Source organism: Barbus barbus, assembly GCF_936440315.1.
Source record: "Barbus barbus genome assembly, chromosome: 18".
NCBI lineage: Eukaryota > Metazoa > Chordata > Actinopteri > Cypriniformes > Cyprinidae > Barbus > Barbus barbus.
Window position 1 is genome coordinate 911,350 of NC_136746.1, and position 20,295 is coordinate 931,644.

At 38.1% G+C, this 20,295-nt stretch overlaps 1 protein-coding gene across 1 annotated transcript in view; it reads left to right on the plus strand.

Annotated features, from left to right (window-relative positions):
- The window catches only part of slit1a (slit homolog 1a), a 117,105-nt gene that overhangs the window by 35,112 nt on the left and 61,698 nt on the right, over window positions 1-20,295 (plus strand). The window contains exons 5-7 of the mRNA XM_079439510.1: window positions 17,744-17,815; window positions 17,909-17,980; window positions 19,043-19,114. Of these exons, the coding sequence (XP_079295636.1) occupies window positions 17,744-17,815; window positions 17,909-17,980; window positions 19,043-19,114 (216 nt within the window). The remainder of the gene's footprint in view (window positions 1-17,743; window positions 17,816-17,908; window positions 17,981-19,042; window positions 19,115-20,295) is intronic.

Consider the following 20,295-nt stretch of genomic DNA (forward strand, 5'->3'; position numbering starts at 1 on the left):
TAACTGTTTTAAATTAATTTTAAATCAATTTCTATATCATTTTAAAAATCATTGTTTTTATTGTTATTTTTTTAATTCCCTGTTTTAATTGCTTTTATTGCTTATTATTTTTAATGACTATTTCACTTTCTTTTACGTAAAGCACTTTGAATAACCACTGTGTATGAAATGTGTTATATAAATAAACTTGCCTTGCCTTTATATTAGATTCTTACAAACTATTCATAAATTGTTACTTGCACAAAAGTAGTTTAATTATTAGTGTAAAATCTTAAACAAGTAATAATAATAAAACAATAACGATATGACTTTTCTGAATTAAATCAGCTAAGGTGTTCATGAAAGATACAGCAAACAAATCATGGGTGGTGATCTCTTTATTTATATATATATATATATATATATATATATATATATATATATATATATATTTTTTTTTTTTTTTTTTTTTTTTACAATTTTTGGTGAAAATTGTATATTTATGTATAAGGAGAAGTTTTAGGTCTTCTATTTAACATTTCTTTTAAGCATTTTGCTTTCATTAAGTCAGTTTTCCAAACATATTTCATTCCAACTACTGTTGTATTGATACGGAGTGACAGAGTCGAGAGGCGTGCGGATCCATTTGCAAAGCTTTATTATTAAACATGGTATACACAGGCAAGGGTCAGACAAATGGTAAACAGGTATATAGAGGGCAAGACAGAAAAGTACTCAAACAGGCGTGGGTCGATCGATGGCAAATGTAATCCAAAAGAAGAGGCAAGCGAATAATCCACATACAGTCGATAATCCAGGCGCAGTACATCCAGAGTCCAAACGACAAAACGAGAGAGTAATCCAGGACAGGCAGGCGATCAGGAAACAGACAATCAGGCAAAACTAGAAGTAACTAGACTGGACTAGAGCAAGGAACTAGGAACTAGACAAAACTCTGACAATAAACTGGCTCCGTAAAGTGCTTTCACTAGGAGAGCGATAAACGTAGACAATACTCGGCAGTTTGTGAAGGGTCTGAGTGGGTGTAATATAGTGTGTGTGTGATTGAAAGGGATGGAAGGGTGACCTCTGGTGGCAATCGGACCAGATTCGTGACATGTTATATGTTTATATGCTTTCATGTTTCTAGAAAAATGTGAAATGAGAAATTTAATTGCTAAGCAAGTGTTCTGTTAGAAGAGTAAAAATAAATGACAAATTTCACGAGAGGTTTATGAAATAGCCTAAATGTTAGCAGTAGACTGTGCGTACAGAAATGAGGATGTGTGGAGGAGAATCCGGTGGCTTTCAGAGGGTGAGATATGGAAGAGGCGTGTTTCTAAGTCAGTGCTATGCCACCTCTTGTCTAAGCAAAAGAGACTGGTCTTTACTCGCGCCATGGGCTTTCCCAGGCTGCCATTGTTCTCGGTCTCCAAGCGATAGGCCTTGCAATGTCACCAAGGCGATCGGAGACCTGCATGTTTGATTTTGGGTCAGGCGTGATAAAGAATGGCACAATGGGGCCTGGCATGTCCTGAAACTCCTCTGCCATTTACTAGACCATTCTTCCCCCTCTCGCATCCTTCACGGCCCTTATTATGAACACTTGCAAAGAGAGACTCACAGCGCTGGCAAAAGGTTGGTTAGAGCACCACAATCATACAAAAACATTTAGAGTGGATGGACCAACACATGTGATTGAAGAAGTCCAGAAGAAGTCTATTTAAGCACAGACTGTGGATCTTAATTGTGGACATTATAAGCGCAGCTCAGATATTTCATAGCCTGTTTCCTCCAAAATTGTACTGGAGTGCAAAACGCTTAGACCTCAACCCAAACAATTTATAAAAATCACAAAGTTTCTCTAGTATCAATATATCAATATCACATCACTACAGATACTCTCTTCTGTATGCGTGCATTAAGTTTCCAACCAAATGAGCACAACCATAGAAGCTTTTCTAATCATGATTTGGCCTTGGTTCATGCACTTAATGAGCAGATTTAAAAAGTTCCATTGTAAAAAAAAAAAAAAAGTTCAATGTTAGGTGACTAAACCAAAGTTAACATCATTGTTACTGTCATATAAATTCAAACCTGTCACAGGGCATGTATTGTTTTAATTAGCTGTTTTTCATGCACATTTTTAATTTTCTTAAATAATACACAAATGCATTTCATTAATCAAAATGCATCGATAATATTTAAGAAGTGTCTCTCATTTGTCTCTCATAAACAGTGTGAGAGATGCATTTAGGTTGCATATAATGACCTTGCACTCCATTGTGCTCCAAGGCTCTTGGTAATTTACAAACACTTTTCATCCTACTTAGATTACATGTTCCACAGTGATTATGTGCTACTTACATTTGTGTAACATTCAGCTTAGTGTTTTGGGAAATCCAGCCCTTGTTACTGTCAATTCACAAATATGACGTTTGGATAATACTGTATTTTATTTACGACGGCCAGAGATAAGTTTTCCCATTCACGCATCAGCTGAACGTGTGCTGGCACAGTGGAGGCAGTTTTATAAATATATTGTTTAATAGGAGTGATCACTGTGTTATGAAATATAGTTTCTAACATTTAAAGATGCTATATTTACACTTCAACTCTAAACCTGAACCCAATACTAACCCTAATCAAATCTTTAGCCAAACAAAGAAACTTATACATTTTTTAACAGGCTCCATTATTACTTTCTAACAAAACTGTAAAAAGAGTTTAATAATGAAATGCTTTAACTTGACAAAAAAATGTCAAAAGAGAGAAAACACAGAGGAATCAGGAAGAGTTGAGTCTTGTTTTTTATTCACAAGAGGTTCATGTGAAACCAGCAAGTAGCTTAGAAAATATTTTTTGTTCATGTCAAAATCATAGTCTTTTAACTGTAATTTCTATTTTTAAATCTGATGTGTGAACAGTGTGACATCCGTGTGGAATATGTTGTTCTGTGGATGGCTGCTCCATTCATTTTGGATTTGTTACAAAAACGTGTGATCCAGAGAAACATCCTGCCATCAAAGTATTACAGTGGAGAGGTTTTAAATTCTCTACTCCATTATGTACAGAAAATATGCTCTTTGAGTTACTCCCTATGTGAAATCAAGCTTTTTTTCAGATGTTACTTATGTGCACAAACCAGGTCAGAATAAATTACTTTTATGGACATACTGTACAGATGGTTACAGTCAGTATCTGTTACGTGTCTGTTTCTGTTTAGTCCCCTTTTGCCCTTATTTGGTTCTTCCTGTTCTGGTTTAGTTAATTAGTAATCATCGTTTAGTCCTGTCACCTGTTTTGTGTTAATTATCTCGTTTGCTCCTGTGTTCCCCGGTCTTTAAAAGTCTTCAGTTCTCCTTATGTCTTTGTCAAGTCTTAAAGTTTTATATACACCGTCTAGAGATTGTTTTCTTGTATTATGAAACTCTTGTGTTATTAAAGATCCGTTTTTCGACCTACCTGCTGGTTCCTGCAGTCCTTCGAGGAGCATACCATAACAGTATCCTTTTCTGTGGGTCTTTAGACTTGCCTAAAGTCAGATATGTTTAATTGTATGTAATATGTGTAGTAGTGCAGTAACGTAATATCATAACGTTTCTCAGAGTAAAATGCTGCAGCCCTAGAACAAAACCTTGGGGGATACCATGCAGTATGTGACCCTTGTTTGCCCAAATAATAATTATTTTTCTTTTTTGTGGTTACACTTTATTTCGATAGTCCACTTTAGACATTCTACTAACTATAAGTAACTTTGTAACTTCATGTCAACTGCATGTCAACTAATTCTCATTAATTTGCAACTACATGTCTACTAACTCTCAGTAGGCTAGGTTTAGGGTTAGTAGAATAAGTTGACATATACTTCAAAAGTTTCTCATAGTCAGTATGTTGTATGTTGTGGACCCATCAAAATAAAGTGTTAGAAGATATTAAGCAGACAGTCTACTTATACTCTAATGACTGCTAGGTGGCATGTAGTTGCAAAGTTACTTACTGTTAGTAGAATGTCTAAAGTGGACTATCAAAATGAAGTGTTACCTTTTTTGCTAATGAGACTTAAATGTGTGTTAATAAATGTCAGATCTTGTTTATTGCTGCAGTCTTGTGTTCTGCATCAACCATGTTTCATTCAGGCAAATCATTTTTAAACTATGATCTGATTATACTGCAGCTAAATTTGGTCAAGAGCAACTCCTATGTGCTGTTTATGAGTGGGGCTTTGTGAGATATGCTTTACCCCACTAACATGGAGGAAACGAGTCAAATGGTTCTCTTTTAAATTGACATGTTTGACCTGTCTCACTTGAGCAAATTCAGTAATTATTTTATCCTCAAAATACTCACTATATCTAACTGGCACCTTATAAGCATGATTTGTGTACTGTCTCACACAGTGAACATGATGTGCAATCACGTCTTCCACTAGTGTTCACATCCTGGTTAAGTCCATGTAGTAATTTTAGATTTGAGATCAATTACCCACAAGTGCCCCCTATCTGCCCTCAGTGCACACCGAATGCTCTCAGAAGCCAGTTAATTAGATTAGGATTTACTAGATTGAGAAAATGCTTTCCAGTTAATGCATGATATGCATCAGATGATTAGTAAAAACCAACAGGAAGCTCAACCGTTCTTGTTTGACACATGAAAACAAACCTCGTTTGTATATATGTTTGCACCTCTGTTTAACATATTTAATGAGTTTTATGTAAGTGTGTTGATCAATGTTTAAATGTGAATAAAAGCCGTAATTAAATTTGTTCCTCATATAAAATGATTGTCTCTTCTGAAGACTTTGTGGATCGCCTAGAAATTCAAATTATGGACAAAAATTATTAGAGAATATTAAATATCTTCATTTGTGATCAGAAGATGAATGAAAGTCTCATGTGTTTGGATTAATATGAAGGTGAATAAATGATGAAACAATTTCATTTTTGGCTGAACCGTTCCTATAAGTATATTCTGGCCAACTACAGACTGCAAAGGAAGACAAAGCACATCATTGATCCTGCAAACGTAAGTGACTTTCAGAGAAGTGGAGTCACAGTGGCAACGTGGTTTTTGGCGTTTCTGTCGCTCATCTACACTGAGAGGCGGATGAAGCTCCTGTTAATAAATAAACTGCATTTGGAAATGAGAGCAGCTCTCTGTAGATTTGCTTTGAGAATGGCTAATCTAGGGCTGCATCAGTGGATGCTGGAGAAATCATAGAATTTGTGGTGATATTGATCTCTTATTTCCTGTCCTACTGTTGATGTTATGTTTTCTTCTGTGCACACCACTCGCCTCATAAATGCAAATAAGTAGGCAACCAAGTAGACAAATTACTGGCATCACAATTATTAAAAAAGTCCCTGTATGAGTCATTGCATATTTACAAGTGTGTTCAGTAATGACCATTTCACTGCAGTCTCCCCTGTGTAAACACATAAGCGATTCTGCCCTACTTCTGAAGTGTTAAAGAGAGGACAAGGACATGAGGGTAAGTTGCTCCTACTGCCTAATGTTCCACTTCCACTTCTCTGAAAGTCTTTACAGACTTAACCTTGATCAAACCGCCAGCATGCTCCAGTGTTATTAATTACACAGAAAGGGGAGTCTTTAAATATTTAGAGACTCTGTTTGGAGTATTAGGCAGAGAAATTCCAGCGAGACACAACAGCCAGATGACAAAAGAGAATCGTGAATGTTGCTGTCATGCTTAGGCTGATACATGTCTGGCTTACACACACTAAATTGGCTACATTAGAGTCCAAACTGAGACTGTTAAAGTCGTTAGTGAAAGGCCTTGATGGTGTATATCATGCGAGTGTCTGTCTGATGCTATCCAGACACTCAGCTTTGCCCTGTAGGAAGCAGAGCTCACATGAGGGGATTGCATTATCATTGACTTTATGTAATTGTATGGTGGTTTTCAGTTTAGTAGCGCTCGAATGCTGTTATTTCTGCTTTTTCACTAATGGCACCTTCTATTGTCTGAGCTGTACTTTACACACCATCCATTTGACCATTTTCAACATAAAACAGCCTAATTCATATTCAGAAAGTAGTACAGCGTGGGCACCATTAACAGTTCAAAAGAGACGAGAAACAAAGAGTCTGTGAAGTGTGTGTTGGTGCATTAACCTCTATGCCTTCATATGCTCATGTGAGTGTAAGAGTGTGTGTGTGTGTGTGTGTGTGTGTGTGTGTGTGTGTGTGTGTTAATGAGAGACGGTCATCAAGGATGACAAACACATTCTCAAAATGTCACCATGTCTACTCTCCAATTATTCCATTTTACTGATCCCATGCTGCTCAGTAACCCATTGCCTTGTCGCCCTTTCATTCGCCTTTGCAAACATTGAAAGCTAAAGAGGAAAAAGCCAAATCCATGTGCAAATATTAGCCAAGCGACACAAAGGCATTCCAGAGCGGCTTGTTGTCCTCTCGCTTCCTGACTCATCTTTAACCCCTCTCAACAACTCCTTCCTTCTGCAGTCATTCTCATAGAGCTGGTTTTTGCTGTCTTGCATGTGTAGCACGGTTACCTTATTTAAACCTGCACATCTGTAAAACAACACACCATCTTAAAACACTGTACACTATTCTAAATACTAGAACATCTGAAAAGCGAGGATCATTGGAGCCAATCACAGACATATCTGAGCGCAAGAACACAATGGCCAAACAGAGGTGTTTAAGAATATGCTCAACAGCACTCAGAATGCTAGCAGGAAATGTAATTCATACATTAACGTAAGATTTTTATTTAAAAAAAAAAAAGCATGGAGGGTCACCCCTAAACCTAACCATCAGTGGGTGTAAGCAGATCACAAATGAGATTGTAAGAATTCACGCGAATTAGCCACCATTTTGCCAAAACGTAAAATAGTTTGGAGTGTGTTGCATAGTATTGTGCAAGGAACAATGAAAATAAGTCATTAATCAAAAATTTGCTTCTAGACTCATAATTTGTGTGAAATGGAATAGAAGTTAGTCATATGTTTGAAAAGTTTGAAAATGCAGTGAATTGTATGTATAGGTATACAATTAACGCACAACACAGCTACACAGAGACTTTCAAATAATTCCTCTGAAGAAATGTCCAACCTAGGCCTAAGAACGCAGGAGCGCCGCTGCCATTGTGCAGCCGATGCGTAACCCTGATCAAACCCGGGCCGGTCCTCTTTATTTAGTCTCTCACCCTTGGCCTCGGGTCTAAATGCCGTTCCCATTGCTGTCACGGGCTGAAGATGGATTGGTCAGCCTGGGCCCCCCTGGAGCTGTGTTTGCCTGAGGAAGTCCTGAGGTGAAGAGGTCAGTGTGGAGGGACAGCGGGGGGCGCAGATGATGTTCACGCTTTATTGAGAGCTCTTGCGGTCTATTCACACACCAGCGCTGACTTTCCAAAGAGGGAAGGTTGTAAATGCCTAGAAGAAAACAAAGATAACCCGACGCCCATCCCCGATGGCAGGACGCTCAGTGGGATTGGATTGTATTGATTGTGTTGTGAGCCGAAACCCTGGAGACACGAGCTGTGATTGTCCTTCTCTCTGATGAGGCTGGGGCTTGGCTTGAAATCGCAATCAGTTTTACAAAGTAACAAAAAACAAACATTTATTGGTTTGAAAATGGCAGGATTTAACATTACTATTTTTGCAATATTGAGAAATTTCCCCAGGTCCATGATGTGGGAAATTACATGTAGTTTGATGTTTAGAGCGAGAAACATGAGTATTGGTGATCTTGTTTTCACAGTCATCATCCCTAATTGCATTTTTACAGACACAAATGTGAGCTAGGATTGAAGTCATTTTTTTTTTCTTGCAGAAATTGCCAACAGGACAGTCTTTTCCGCTATCTGGCATTTATAAGAGAGCACTCTCTCTATATATACAGGCTCTGTTTATTTCCTCTCTGTTTTAAAGTTTCCTATGTTGAAACCCCTGGGCTGTTTTAAACATATCATGAATCTAGGAGAAACGTGGCAGAGAATGACCTTTCTCGGAGAAGACAGAGCTCTGGTTTTCTGGAGGGGACTGTGGGAGTTTGGAAGTATGAAAACAGCATTGGTGAAAAAAGACACGAGATGTGTATAAGTCCAGAGTGATCATGAAAGACTCTCACACACTGACTCCTGTCTGTTCCTGCTCCATTGTTCCTGAACACACACACATACACTCAGTTCCAGCTGGGTACCTTGGTCTCCTAGCAACCTTCACCTCAGTAATTTGACTGGCGGCACCTACGGTGAGGAATCATTGATTCACAAAGCCTCAGGACATTTATATTACACCCGCAGAAACAGACCTTTAGATTTCTGTAGGCCGTGAATATATCACTGCTGTATTTCAGTCTGACATCCCGTTATTTGCTTGGCTGTATGTCAGCACCAGTGAAATATACTGAACGTGAGATAATAATGACATTTTCTGGTCTGAATTTGTGTAAATAGTCATGCTTGTGAAGAAAAACATATGGTAGCTCAGTTATTAATATGGGAAAACAGCACACATATCGTGCTTATATCTGAATCAAATCAAAATCACAATGTATTTATAAAGCACCAACAGTGTACCAAAGTGCTGAACAAATCCACAAAAATAAACAAGTGTCTATTTACACTATTTACACGCCTTGTTGGTAGAGGCTATTTACACTGACTCCGCCCACCAACGTGTGATTGGGCTAGTCACCTGAGGACCCGGGTTGCTGAACTTTTTTCCCTCCCTTTTCAAATCTCACATCACATCGCAAAGGCTTTTATGTTCAATAAAATGAAGGAAATAATCAAAAAAGTTGAAAATAAAGTATTGGGTAGGGTTAGGGTAGGTGTAGGGAGGGCTTTATTGTCCCAATAAGGTGGCATCCATTTAATAATTTGAATTAACATTATAATTTACACTCAATATGTTATTATTGCGTACTGTTTTATAATGTACTACAATACTGAGGTGCAGATAGAGGTGGGAAGTCGTGGCCTAATGGTTAGAGAGTCGGACTCGTAATCCAAAGGTTGTGGGTTCGAGTCCCCGGCTGGCAGGGATTGTAGGTGGGGGGAGTGAATGTCCAGCGCTCTCTCCACCCTCAATACCACGACTGAGGTGCCCTTGAGCAAGACACCGAACCCCCAACTGCTCCCCGGGCGCCGCAGCATAAATGCTGCCCACTGCTCCGGGTGTGTGTTCACGGTGTGTGTGTGTTCACTGCTGTGTGTGTGTATGTTCACTGCTGTGTGTGTGTTCACTGCTGTGTGTGTGTGTGTGTGTGTGTGTGTGTGTATGTTCACTGCTGTGTGTGTGTGTGTGTGTGTGTGTTCACTGCTGTGTGTGTGTGTGTGTTCACTGCTGTGTGTGTGTGTGTGTTCACTGCTGTGTGTGTGCACGTTGGATGGGTTAAATGCAGAGCACGAATTCCGAGTATGGGTCACCATACTTGGCAGTATGTCACGTCAGATTTAGTATAAGGCTATTTAGTATATTTTTTAGTATAAACAGCAGAAAATCCTGCTATTTTAACAGTGTAAATAGAATCTATTGCTATTTGTACTAAGTGGACACTAAGTGCAAATAGCAGTAAATAGCAGAAATTGCACATAGTGCAAATAGCCGCTCCCAAAAATAAAATAGAATACAATACACACAAATAAAAAAATAAAAACACATGTTAGAGAAGATAAAAATCAATGGCAAACAAACCTCGCAAATTAATCTGATCTAATCTAATGATCCTTACTAACTAGCAAAGACCTCATCAAACAAATACAACATCAAAATCATTTTCAGTGAACATTTCTGACATTACACTGTAAAAACGTTTTTATCAACATTATTGGAGTATGTTTTACAAAAACACTTTTTCAGTCTTTCTACTTCAAAACCTCATGCTTAATTCAGAGTGTTACTTACTGTTTCTACTAGTAATCACAAATAATAAATGCTGGGTTTCAATTTACGAGCAATTTATGAGTGATTTTTTGAGTACAAACTGCAGCATAGACTTTGCTGTTGATCTGTGAATCACTTGTGTATTTATTTGTATTTTTAGTTTGCTGCTCCTGCTATTATGTTTTTACATTGCTATTACATGTTTATTACATAGTAATCCACCAGTTACTAATTACCATAAGGCATTATTGCTGTTTCAGGATGATTTTGGCAGGTTTGGCTGTTGTGCATAATGCACTGATGCATCTGAGTGTTTAGAGGGAAACTAAACGTTCTTCGTAAGGTGTTTGTGCTGTTACTCATTCACGTTTGTCTTTTAGCTGATGCACAGCACTGAGAAATGATTGTGTCCTCTGTCACCCAAAGTGCCGCAGGCAAGATAACCGGCCAGTGAAGCTTTATGAACCGATGAAGAGACCAATCACTGGCCTCTGACCCGACTCATAATACACCCGACTCATTACCCATGGAGCACTGCAAGCCTGGAAGGAGATGTGCTGTGTGTGTGTGTGTGTGTGTGTTTGCGCAGAAGCCTTCTATCTTTATTTATTTAGTCCTCATGCTGTCCTCTCTGCTCCCTAAAGTGTGTCAGAGAGCGACACACATAATTCAGCATCACACACACTCTCTCCCGCTGCATGCAGAGATGCACAGGTACAAAGATCAACACGAGAGTCTGTCATACTGTTCTCTCAGCGCTTTAATTTCCGCTGCTAGGAACAAAGATTTCCTTCTGAACATTTCATAGCGTCAGGAGATTGGACTGTGTATTCATCTGAGGATTTACCAAACACAATTTTCAACTTATTCTTATTCGAGTGCAAAAAGCTACCTGGCAAACAAGGAGAAAAAAAGAAGCCATGCTTTGAATATTCATATTTTGCACACCGAAGCGAGCAGGAGAAGAATGCGTGAGAAAATGTGTGAGAAAGCAGATATGAATGAATCCGGTCTAATCCTGCTAAAGTGCCCTTACACGATTGACACTCAATAGAACGGCAGACAAAAGACTAGTGTAGCGTGTTTGGGCCTGAGACACTTCTGCTGCCATTAACGAGGCCAGTCCTCTCTGTCCTGCACTGTTTCATATTGTTCAGTCCGAGGCCGTTTTGGCTGGAATCGTCATTTCCAGACCAGAATTCATTTGAATCAGTTGCCTGCTGTCATAAAGTGCTTGAGTTGCGTTGTAAGCTTTCAGAATGCTTCATGTATTATTTTAAAGACATGGATGAATATGTGTTTACAGGTGGTTTAGCATCCGTCCTTTTGTCATATCATTTTTAATTAGATGGCCATTTCTAATACATTGCATTGTGGGAAATAGCGTTTAGAAGCATGGCCTTTTTTCAACTATTGAATATACTCTGGTCTTATATGGTAGCTAAACTGAGACATGTATTTCTGATTTTCTAAGCTCAATCTAATTGCATTGCTCTCTAGGAGAAACAGATGAAATGTTAATAAGATTTGATTTGTTTGGTTGAGACTTGAATTATGCAGAATAATACTGTTCCAGGGAAACGAGTACAAAGCTTGACACGCTGAAAGCCTAGAGAGATGTTTATTTAATTAAACAATATGGTAATAACTTAAGATAATTATTCACTAAGTGATTGCTTAGTAATGCGGGGTAGTTGTAACTGTCAGTCCTTGTCTTGTGGTTCCCCTCCTCTCGTGCCCATATTTGGCCTTCCTGTTCCTGTCCTCGTTTGTCATCATTGTTTAATTAGTCCCTAGCCCTGTGTTTGATTAGTCCACACCTGTTCCTTATTTCCCTGTGTTCTTAAACCCTGTGTTTCCCTGCCTCTGTGTCCAGTCTGACCGTCAAACCCCTCTCTTCAGTTGCTGTCTCCACGGTTCCTGTGAATCCTAAGTTTGCTTAATTAAAGTCTGTGTTGAAGAGAAGTTGCTCGCCTCTGCCTTTCCCTGCTCCCAGAGGGAGCGTGACAGTAACACACTTGGTTTAAATATTTCCACACATGCTAGCATAACCAAATGTATGGTATAGTTGCCTTATCAACACTATATAGAGACAAAAAGTGCGCCAAAATTCTAAAATCTTTAGAAGATATCACTGAACATTTATTTTATCATAGCAAAAGTACATTTCTGGCTGAAGTAAATTTTTTGGTAACACTTTCTAAGAAGCTTGTATTTATAATGAATGCATAATGCATTTTAAAAAGCCTTATGATGTGGTATATCATCTTATAAACAATCATAACAACCATTATAATGCATTATAATGCTTACGCATTTGTGGTTATAACTTTTAAGGTTATGATTATTTATAATGAACACCATATTAAATCTACTTACATTTATAATGGACTATGTATCTTGACATTAAGATCTGCACAGTATCTTACTACAGTATCTTGTGAGTGGTTAGGTGTGGAGTGATGTTTGAGTGTTCCCTGTGAGGCTAATATTCATTTAGATGTGAGCTACTTAATCGTTTCAACTGAAATAAACAAATGCAATGTTTATATGTTAGGTTTAACGATATTACAATAAATATATTATAATAAAGAAAATATTACTATTAATATTACAAAGCGTATAAGTGGTCTTTGATGGCTTTAAGTAAAGTAGCATAAGAAAGATGGCAAGATATGAGACTTATAATAATTATAACTATGAGAAATATAATCCATTGTAGCTTAAACGGATGGATCGTGTTCATTGTGTGTTATAAATCATCATACTCTTAAAAGCTATAAATACAAATAAGTAAATATTATAATACATTAAAACTGTTCTTATGAATATTCATAAGATGATACAACATATTATAAGGTTTTTATAATGCATTATGCATTCATTGGAATGCCTTCAAAATACCCTTATAATGTATTATAAATACAGGCCTCATAGAAAGTGTTACCAATTTGTCATCTCAGTTTTTAGGATTCATTTAAAACAAGGCAAATCTGCTATTATTTGAATCTCCAAGCTGTTATTTATCAGTTTAGATGAGTTTTTGAATGCTTCGCTAACTAGCAGAAGACACGAAGCGGTTTTAAATTGCAGTAGCACAGATGAGGAACGTTATAACGTTACTATGTGTCCCGCTGTTATTAAACTGTGCTATTCTATGACATCAGCCAGTTACACTAATCACTTTTATGAGTCTTAATGAGAAACAGGTGAATGAAGACTGACAGTCCATGGTCTGAAATTATTTCAAAAAATCTAAAGCATTTTAAAGCAAATGCTTTATTTGAAAAAGTTTATAATTTTATTTTATTGGCTAAATATTTTAGTTTGTCTTGTGTATATATATATATTTTTTTATGAGATCAGATAATATTTGAAGCTGTCATATGGTGATGTTACAACGTGCCCCTCAGATGTTACGATGTACCCCACCTATGGGGCATGTTGTCACATTTCACTTCCTGTCTTTTGAGGTAAATAAAGAAAAACGTATACACTGTAATTATGAAGCAGCATATTTGTACTAGACGTGTGAAATTAATGTGGATAAAAATGATACCCTGAACTCCACGAGGAACATCAAAAAGTGTTAGGTTGTGCCTAAGCCAAGTGAAATCTATGAAACTGAATCTTGTTTCAGATCTAGCGTAGCACCAGGTGTCCATTCAGGAGGAACGGCAGGACTTCCACCACCAGACAAGTCTTGTAATGTGAACTTGTATATTTACCACTGATGTGCAGTTTCTTGGTGTTGTTGATTGGCTGTATTGCTGTTCAGCTCTGATGCGTCTGGTTTCTGGCTTGTTAGCATATCCATACTTCCAGATGCTTTCAAATGATCAGGCCAAATGTAGTTTCTTGGTATGTCCTGTTTAAATGGGTCATCTGTGGCAATTTGTTGACCACTGATGGGGTTTTGTCAGAAGTCTCCATTGACACCAAATATTTGAGATGTGTTCAGCTGTAAGACACTAATTGCTTTGTTTACTTTCAACTAATTAGTTGTCTTCAATAATTAGTCTAAAACAGTGCTGGCATGTGCTTATTGAAGCATTGTGACTATGAGAAATGTGCTTTAAGTAAATCTATTTCTGAACATAAGTCTCTTTGACCCTCATATTTACTGAAAACTGGAGAATTTGTGGTATTAGTTTTTTTTCAACAGCTTTTTCAAAACTTTACACACAAATCCAAACACAAAATGCACAATGCTTCACATCTCTTGCAAAATGAAGCACTGCATTCAAACTATCACAAACACATCTCAAATGCAAACATTGGAAACCCCTTTGGCATAATATTACTTCCTGTTAGCAGATTTCCATCGCTCTAGCCCTGCAGACTCATGTGTTACGCTGGTTCTCTTGAATGGCTTTGAGCTTTCCCTCTACTGTAGGATCCCAGAATGAAGAAGCCTGCAAACATCTGAGATAGTGTGGCAGATTGACAGAAGCTGCAGGATCCTCTGCCTTTATAGCATGACTGCTGCGGTTGGATTCATTAAACAGAAGCTTTGTCACAAAGACCTTCACACTTTTTCTGCAAGTCCCAAAGCGACTCTCAGCTGGGTCTGGATCGATACCAAACTCCATAAAAGCATGCATGTGATGTGTGCTGCCTGTTTTTCCTGCATTTCACCATAAACAACACTCCTGCTTCGAGATGTAGTTTGGCTTGTGTATCGCTGGCGCACAACAGCATTCAAATAAAGCAGGAAACGGGGAGAGAGAGTACAATTAGTATTGTTTGTTTTTTCCAATTAAATAAAAATTCCAAAATCAGTATTTAGCTTGAAGCAATGCAGTTTAAATGTAGGTGAATGCTCCTTGTCAGTTTTTGCATCTGTATATTTTTCCTTTGATAAAACAAGTTTTGTTTTTCTCAGAAGGAAAAGCAGATTAGACATGACATTGACTCGTCGCTCATCTGGCCCAGTGTACATCAAACTGACTGAACCGCTGAACATCACATATCACAATTTGCACAATGCTTGTTTTCTTTTTTGGATATTCTTGGGTTTGTTTAGTCAAGAAGTTTTAATTTTAGATACGTGTGCATTTTTACATTTCAGAAAGTAAATAGCAAGGCTCTCAGAGGGCTAAACCTTGCGTATGAGCATAAAGGGCGTAAATGGTGATGAAGAAAGCTCAGCAAGGCTTTCATTGTTGGTCTGAATCTTGAGGGAATGAAAGCTATTTGCGTTGTCTCTGTGGTTACTGGACTTCCTTGGGAGGTTTCCAGACGATTCCCAGCTCGGTTTGCACTCCCTCGGGAAGACTTCATAACTCAAAGTCAGCGATAATGGCATCAGGAGCAGTGAGAGGAAGACAGTCTTAGTTCTGTGTTATGAGAAGCCTGCAGCCTTACAGCATGTGCTATTGAACTGAGGCTGGTTATGTTCCTGTGCTTTCCACCTGAAGAGGATTGTCTTTTCCCAGAAAGTGCTAGATAATGCATTAGACCTAACTTACTGGGTAAACAGCAATACACAATAAAGCTCTAAATAAATGCCTCATTAATTCATTCATTCATTCATTCATATCAACCCACCGGAAAAAAAAAAAAAAATATATATATATATATATAATTTTTGTTTTCCTCATCTTGTTACACATGTGGTGTTATTGGTCAAATATGACCAGACTTTTAAAAGTTGCTTAGAAGTGTCCAATTATGCTACATTATCACCAAATATTTTCTTTCAATTATTAGCACAGGTTTTATATTTCCTTTAAGAACTGATTGATAGGACTCACTGATCTCAGTTATTGAGTGAGCATTGCCACAAAATAAATATTCACCTATAATGTTTTTGTTGTTTTTTCCCACTCAAAACGGAGGTGCTTGAGCTCAGATCAATGAAATAAAGAAATATAAAACCTGTGCTAACTGAAGAAAAAAACAAGCTGACAAAAAGATTGAATCCAAGATTTGGTGATAATATACCATACTGAAAAAATTATAAACCATTTTTAAAAGATTTGTTCATTTTTGACCGGGAAAATCTTGGATTAATACTAAGATCCCTTATAGGAATAACAAATAAGAGAAAAATAGGGAACTCATTATTATCTACACTAAAATGTCAATTCTAATGAATTTTTCTACCAACCGTGTGGACTGATTGTTGATTAATTGTAAAAGACTGAACAGAATGAGCTGTAAATGACTGCTTTGAAGGAGCTGAAGGGATGTTTTTCTTCTGAAGCCCACAAACCGTGCTCTGTTGATTAGTCTCCAGCGATCGCTGCTGTTCATCAGTTTGAGGGTCTGGCCCCGTCTGTTTCAGAGGACGGCCGTCTAACAAACACGCCACCAGCACTCATTAGTTCTGCCTGCTTTATCCGCTCGCAGACACCAGCCCTTAACCTACAGCCAGCAGACGTCATCATGGCTTGAATCGAATCAGGGACATACTGTGTATCAGCATCAGTAAAAGCCCAGTGAAGAGCGTGACTCCAGACATGACGGTGTGATGAAAGTGAGTGTTGTAAGAGGACGGAATTGGCTGTGTGTTTTCCTCTCAGGCCTCTCATTAGTGTTGAAAGATACGCAATTAGCCTCTTTAACACGAGCGTGTAATCCACTCAGATTACCCAGAGAGCTTTGTGCTCAGCAGACGATCACTTTAAAGCATGACAACAGGATTTAGGATGCTGCTTTCAGTGCTTTCTGGCGCTCTGCGTCGCCTGCGATGACACGTCTGTCTATTGATTTGCACAAGCGTCCTCAGTCTGTTATTACTGCTGATCCTTTGTTTCGTGTTCAGAATCATATTCTCAGATTTTCAGTGCATGATGCAGAAGCCTTGAACAATATGCAACAATTTAATTTAAGTCTTTGCACGTTTACTTTTTTTTTCTTCTTCTGGCAGATCATCATTACTGCTGATTTTGGTCTTTCACTGTAGTTCAGCCAGAAATAAATCCTCTGCCATTATTTACTGATCCTCATGTCATTTCGAACCCAAAGTCTGCAGTGTAGCACTAAAGCAGATTTGTACTGAGCCCTCTTTTACACGCAGACTGGAACAAATCTAATAAAATATCTGCAGTTAGGTTATGTATTCAGCAGGGTTATTATAGTTACATGAAAAAAAAAACCATTTAAAACATTTATTGAAGCATTACTGAAATTAAATATAAAAAATATTTTTATTAAAAAAAGCTATTTTTATCTAGTTACCAAGGCACAATTTCTAATTTTTATTTAGTTAACTTGTAGTAAAAATAAATTAAAATCAATTAAAATGAATCAAAACATTAGGCCTATAGACAAAACAAATTACTAAACTTTTAACACATTTAAAAAGAACACTGAGTGTACAACATTCAAAATATGAATAAAAACTATAATAATATCTCAAAGATACTAAAATATGATGATGAATATAGAGAAAGCTAAGCATTTGTAAGTAACCACAGTATTTCTGTCTGTTTCTCACATAAAGATATTGTAAGGTGACGTTTATCAAGAGTGCAAAAGTCACACAGACATCTTTAATGAGACTTTGATGGTGATTTTGTGCTAAATACTAAGCTTTTTAACACAAAAGCATCGGGCAGTGTGCTTCCCACAGCAGTTAGTGCCACAGTCATCAGCACACGTGTGTGTTTTTGCTGGTTTCAGTTTGATAAAATTGTCTAAAATAAATCATTCATTTGAACATCTGATGTCTAAACAGCTTGTGTGTGTGCATAATAGCTTCTGAATGATCTCTATATTCCTATCATGCATTAATTATAAGCCTCATTTTGAGACATAAATTCAGACACAGAGAACTCAAGTGCACCTAATTCTGATCTAATGCTCCTGTAATGAACTGGCATTATGTGTGTGTGTGTGTGTATTATGTAATGTTTATCTCAGATTTTCTCTTTTTCCAGAGACTTGAGTGAGAACTTCATCCAGGCGATTCCTCGAAAGGCCTTCAGAGGAGCGACGGACATCAAGAACCTGTGAGAGCTCATGACTCGCCAGCACAGAGATTACTAAACTAACTAGACTAAACCAACCCATGTCTAACCATCCTTTCACTGTGTGTTTTACAGTCAGTTAGACAAGAATCACATCAGCTGCATCGAGGACGGAGCTTTCCGCGCGCTGCGTGGACTTGAAGTTTTGTGAGTATATCAAAAATATGTTTTCCAGTGTTTAGCATCCATCAGTAATCAGTGTGACAGAGCCTGATCGTTCACTGTGATCTCATTCTGATTCTAGCATGACTGCATTTGCGTTTGTTTGCATCAAAACTAAAACTTACGGTATTACAGTGTTTTTTCATCTGATTACACACAGAATCTTTCCTTGTCACACAGTTTCTGAAAGCTGTCACTCAAACAGCAGAAGCACACACCAAACCTGCAAAACCAGACACTAATTCTCAATCTTTGACTCAGTTTTCATTTTCATAAAACACTTTTTGCAAAACACAACACACAATTCGTGGCCGAGAATGAGTGTATGGTTAGCAGTGTAATGGACTGACTGCATGTGTTACACGCACCTTTAGAGATGCACAAATGTTTATGATTTCTTGAGGATCATGACTATTGAATTCATGACATTAGTTAAATCAATGATGTTAATTATACATTTTAAATTCCGTGAAATTTATTTAATGCATTTACCTAATTAGACATTACAGTGTTTCAGTTAATTCTGTGTGATGTCACAGTTCAGCTCATTTGGAAGGTTTTCTTGACGCAAAAACCTGTCATCAACCAGTCACTGCGTTTTCTTTGTTTTGCTGAGGGCGAATGACAAACACATCATAAAGTGTTCATCTATTTACATCACAAGCCTTGAGAGGCTATACATCAGCTTGTTTGAGACCAAATGTATAATACAATCATGTGTATAATAATATATTGTCATAGCATGTTTAGGGTGAGCTGAGGTTAGGAGCTTAAAAATATCAACATAATAGTAAAATTTAACTATACAAATACATTTTAATATACAGCAAATATAAAAGATTACATATAATATAAAGCCTTAGGTAAACCCTTTTGTTTTTTAGATGTTGTCAATGTATATCCAAAGTACAAAAATGCTAAATGCTATGTAGAAATAGTTTTGAATTCTTAAGAGATCAGGCTGGATTATTTCATGGTGAACTGGTTCATATTCAGAAGTGATGAGCGTTGGGAACAATCATTAATAGTCTCTCTGATGTTTCACAGAACCCTGAACAACAACAACATCAGCAGCATCCCAGTGTCCAGCTTCAACCACATGCCCAAGCTCAGGACCTTGTGAGTGACCAAACACACACATACAACACGTGAAACACACTCACACTCACACACACACACACACACACACACACACACACACTGTTTTTTATGAAATATATAATCTGCTATATTTCTCTGGAATTTGTGAACCGTTTTACCACATGGAGCTTCTTTCTCATTTTGTTCTGGTTTATTCATATACAGATTATGCACAGATTTATGAAATAGACAGGTTTCCATTTAATATAAATTCAGGAATATAAGTGACGTTTTAGAGAATGAAATCTGCAGTCAGTTTGTGTGTTCCTGTTTCTGTTGAATGTTTTGAAACAGTATGTGGACATGTGTACCCCATCAGCATGTGTCCTCCTTTACCTAACAGAAAAAAACCCTTCTAATCAGATCATGGAGTTACTGGGTAAAGATAATTGGCTAATGGCGTTAGCAAAGCTCAGTGACAGGCTTAGGACAGCATGGTTCCCTTCCAGGAACTTCGAGCTGCGTCAAAGCGCATATGGGAACGCCATCAGCGTAACCGACGCTCTGAATATTGTATACAACCAGTCTAATGGATGGGCGAGGCGTCACGGGCAGGGTGACGTCACGACCAGGAAGTATATAAGCACGTGCGGCGGAGCCGGCGTCAGCTTTTTGTCATTCAGCAAGCGCTCTGTGTGTTGTCAGTCTGATTTTTGTCTTGTGAGTCTTATTTAGTGTTGTCTGTCAAGAAAACTAAAAAGATGCCTAAAGTAAAGGCCAAGACATTGGGCGATCTCGGATCGCGTTTCAGGTTGTGTGTCAGTCCCTGCCCTCGCTACATCACGAGTAGGGACACACACACACACACAATCTGTGCGTGGTCTGCCTGGGGCATGCGGCATCGGCTCTTGAGAGTGCTGGCTCTTGAGAGTAACCCAGGTTCCCTGAAGGGAACGAGAGCTGCGTCTCATAGCCACACTTCCGGCATCCCTGCCAGCGCTTGCTTCATGACTTGAAGCTGACGCCGGCTCCGCCGCACGTGCTTATATGCTTCCTGGTCGTGACGTCACCCCGCCCGTGACGCCTCGCCCATCCATTAGACTGGTTGTATACAATATTCAGAGCGTCGGTTACGCTGATGGCGTTCCCATATGCGTTTTGACGCAGCTCTCGTTCCCTTCAGGGAACCTGGGTTACATGCGTAACCTGGTACGATTTCC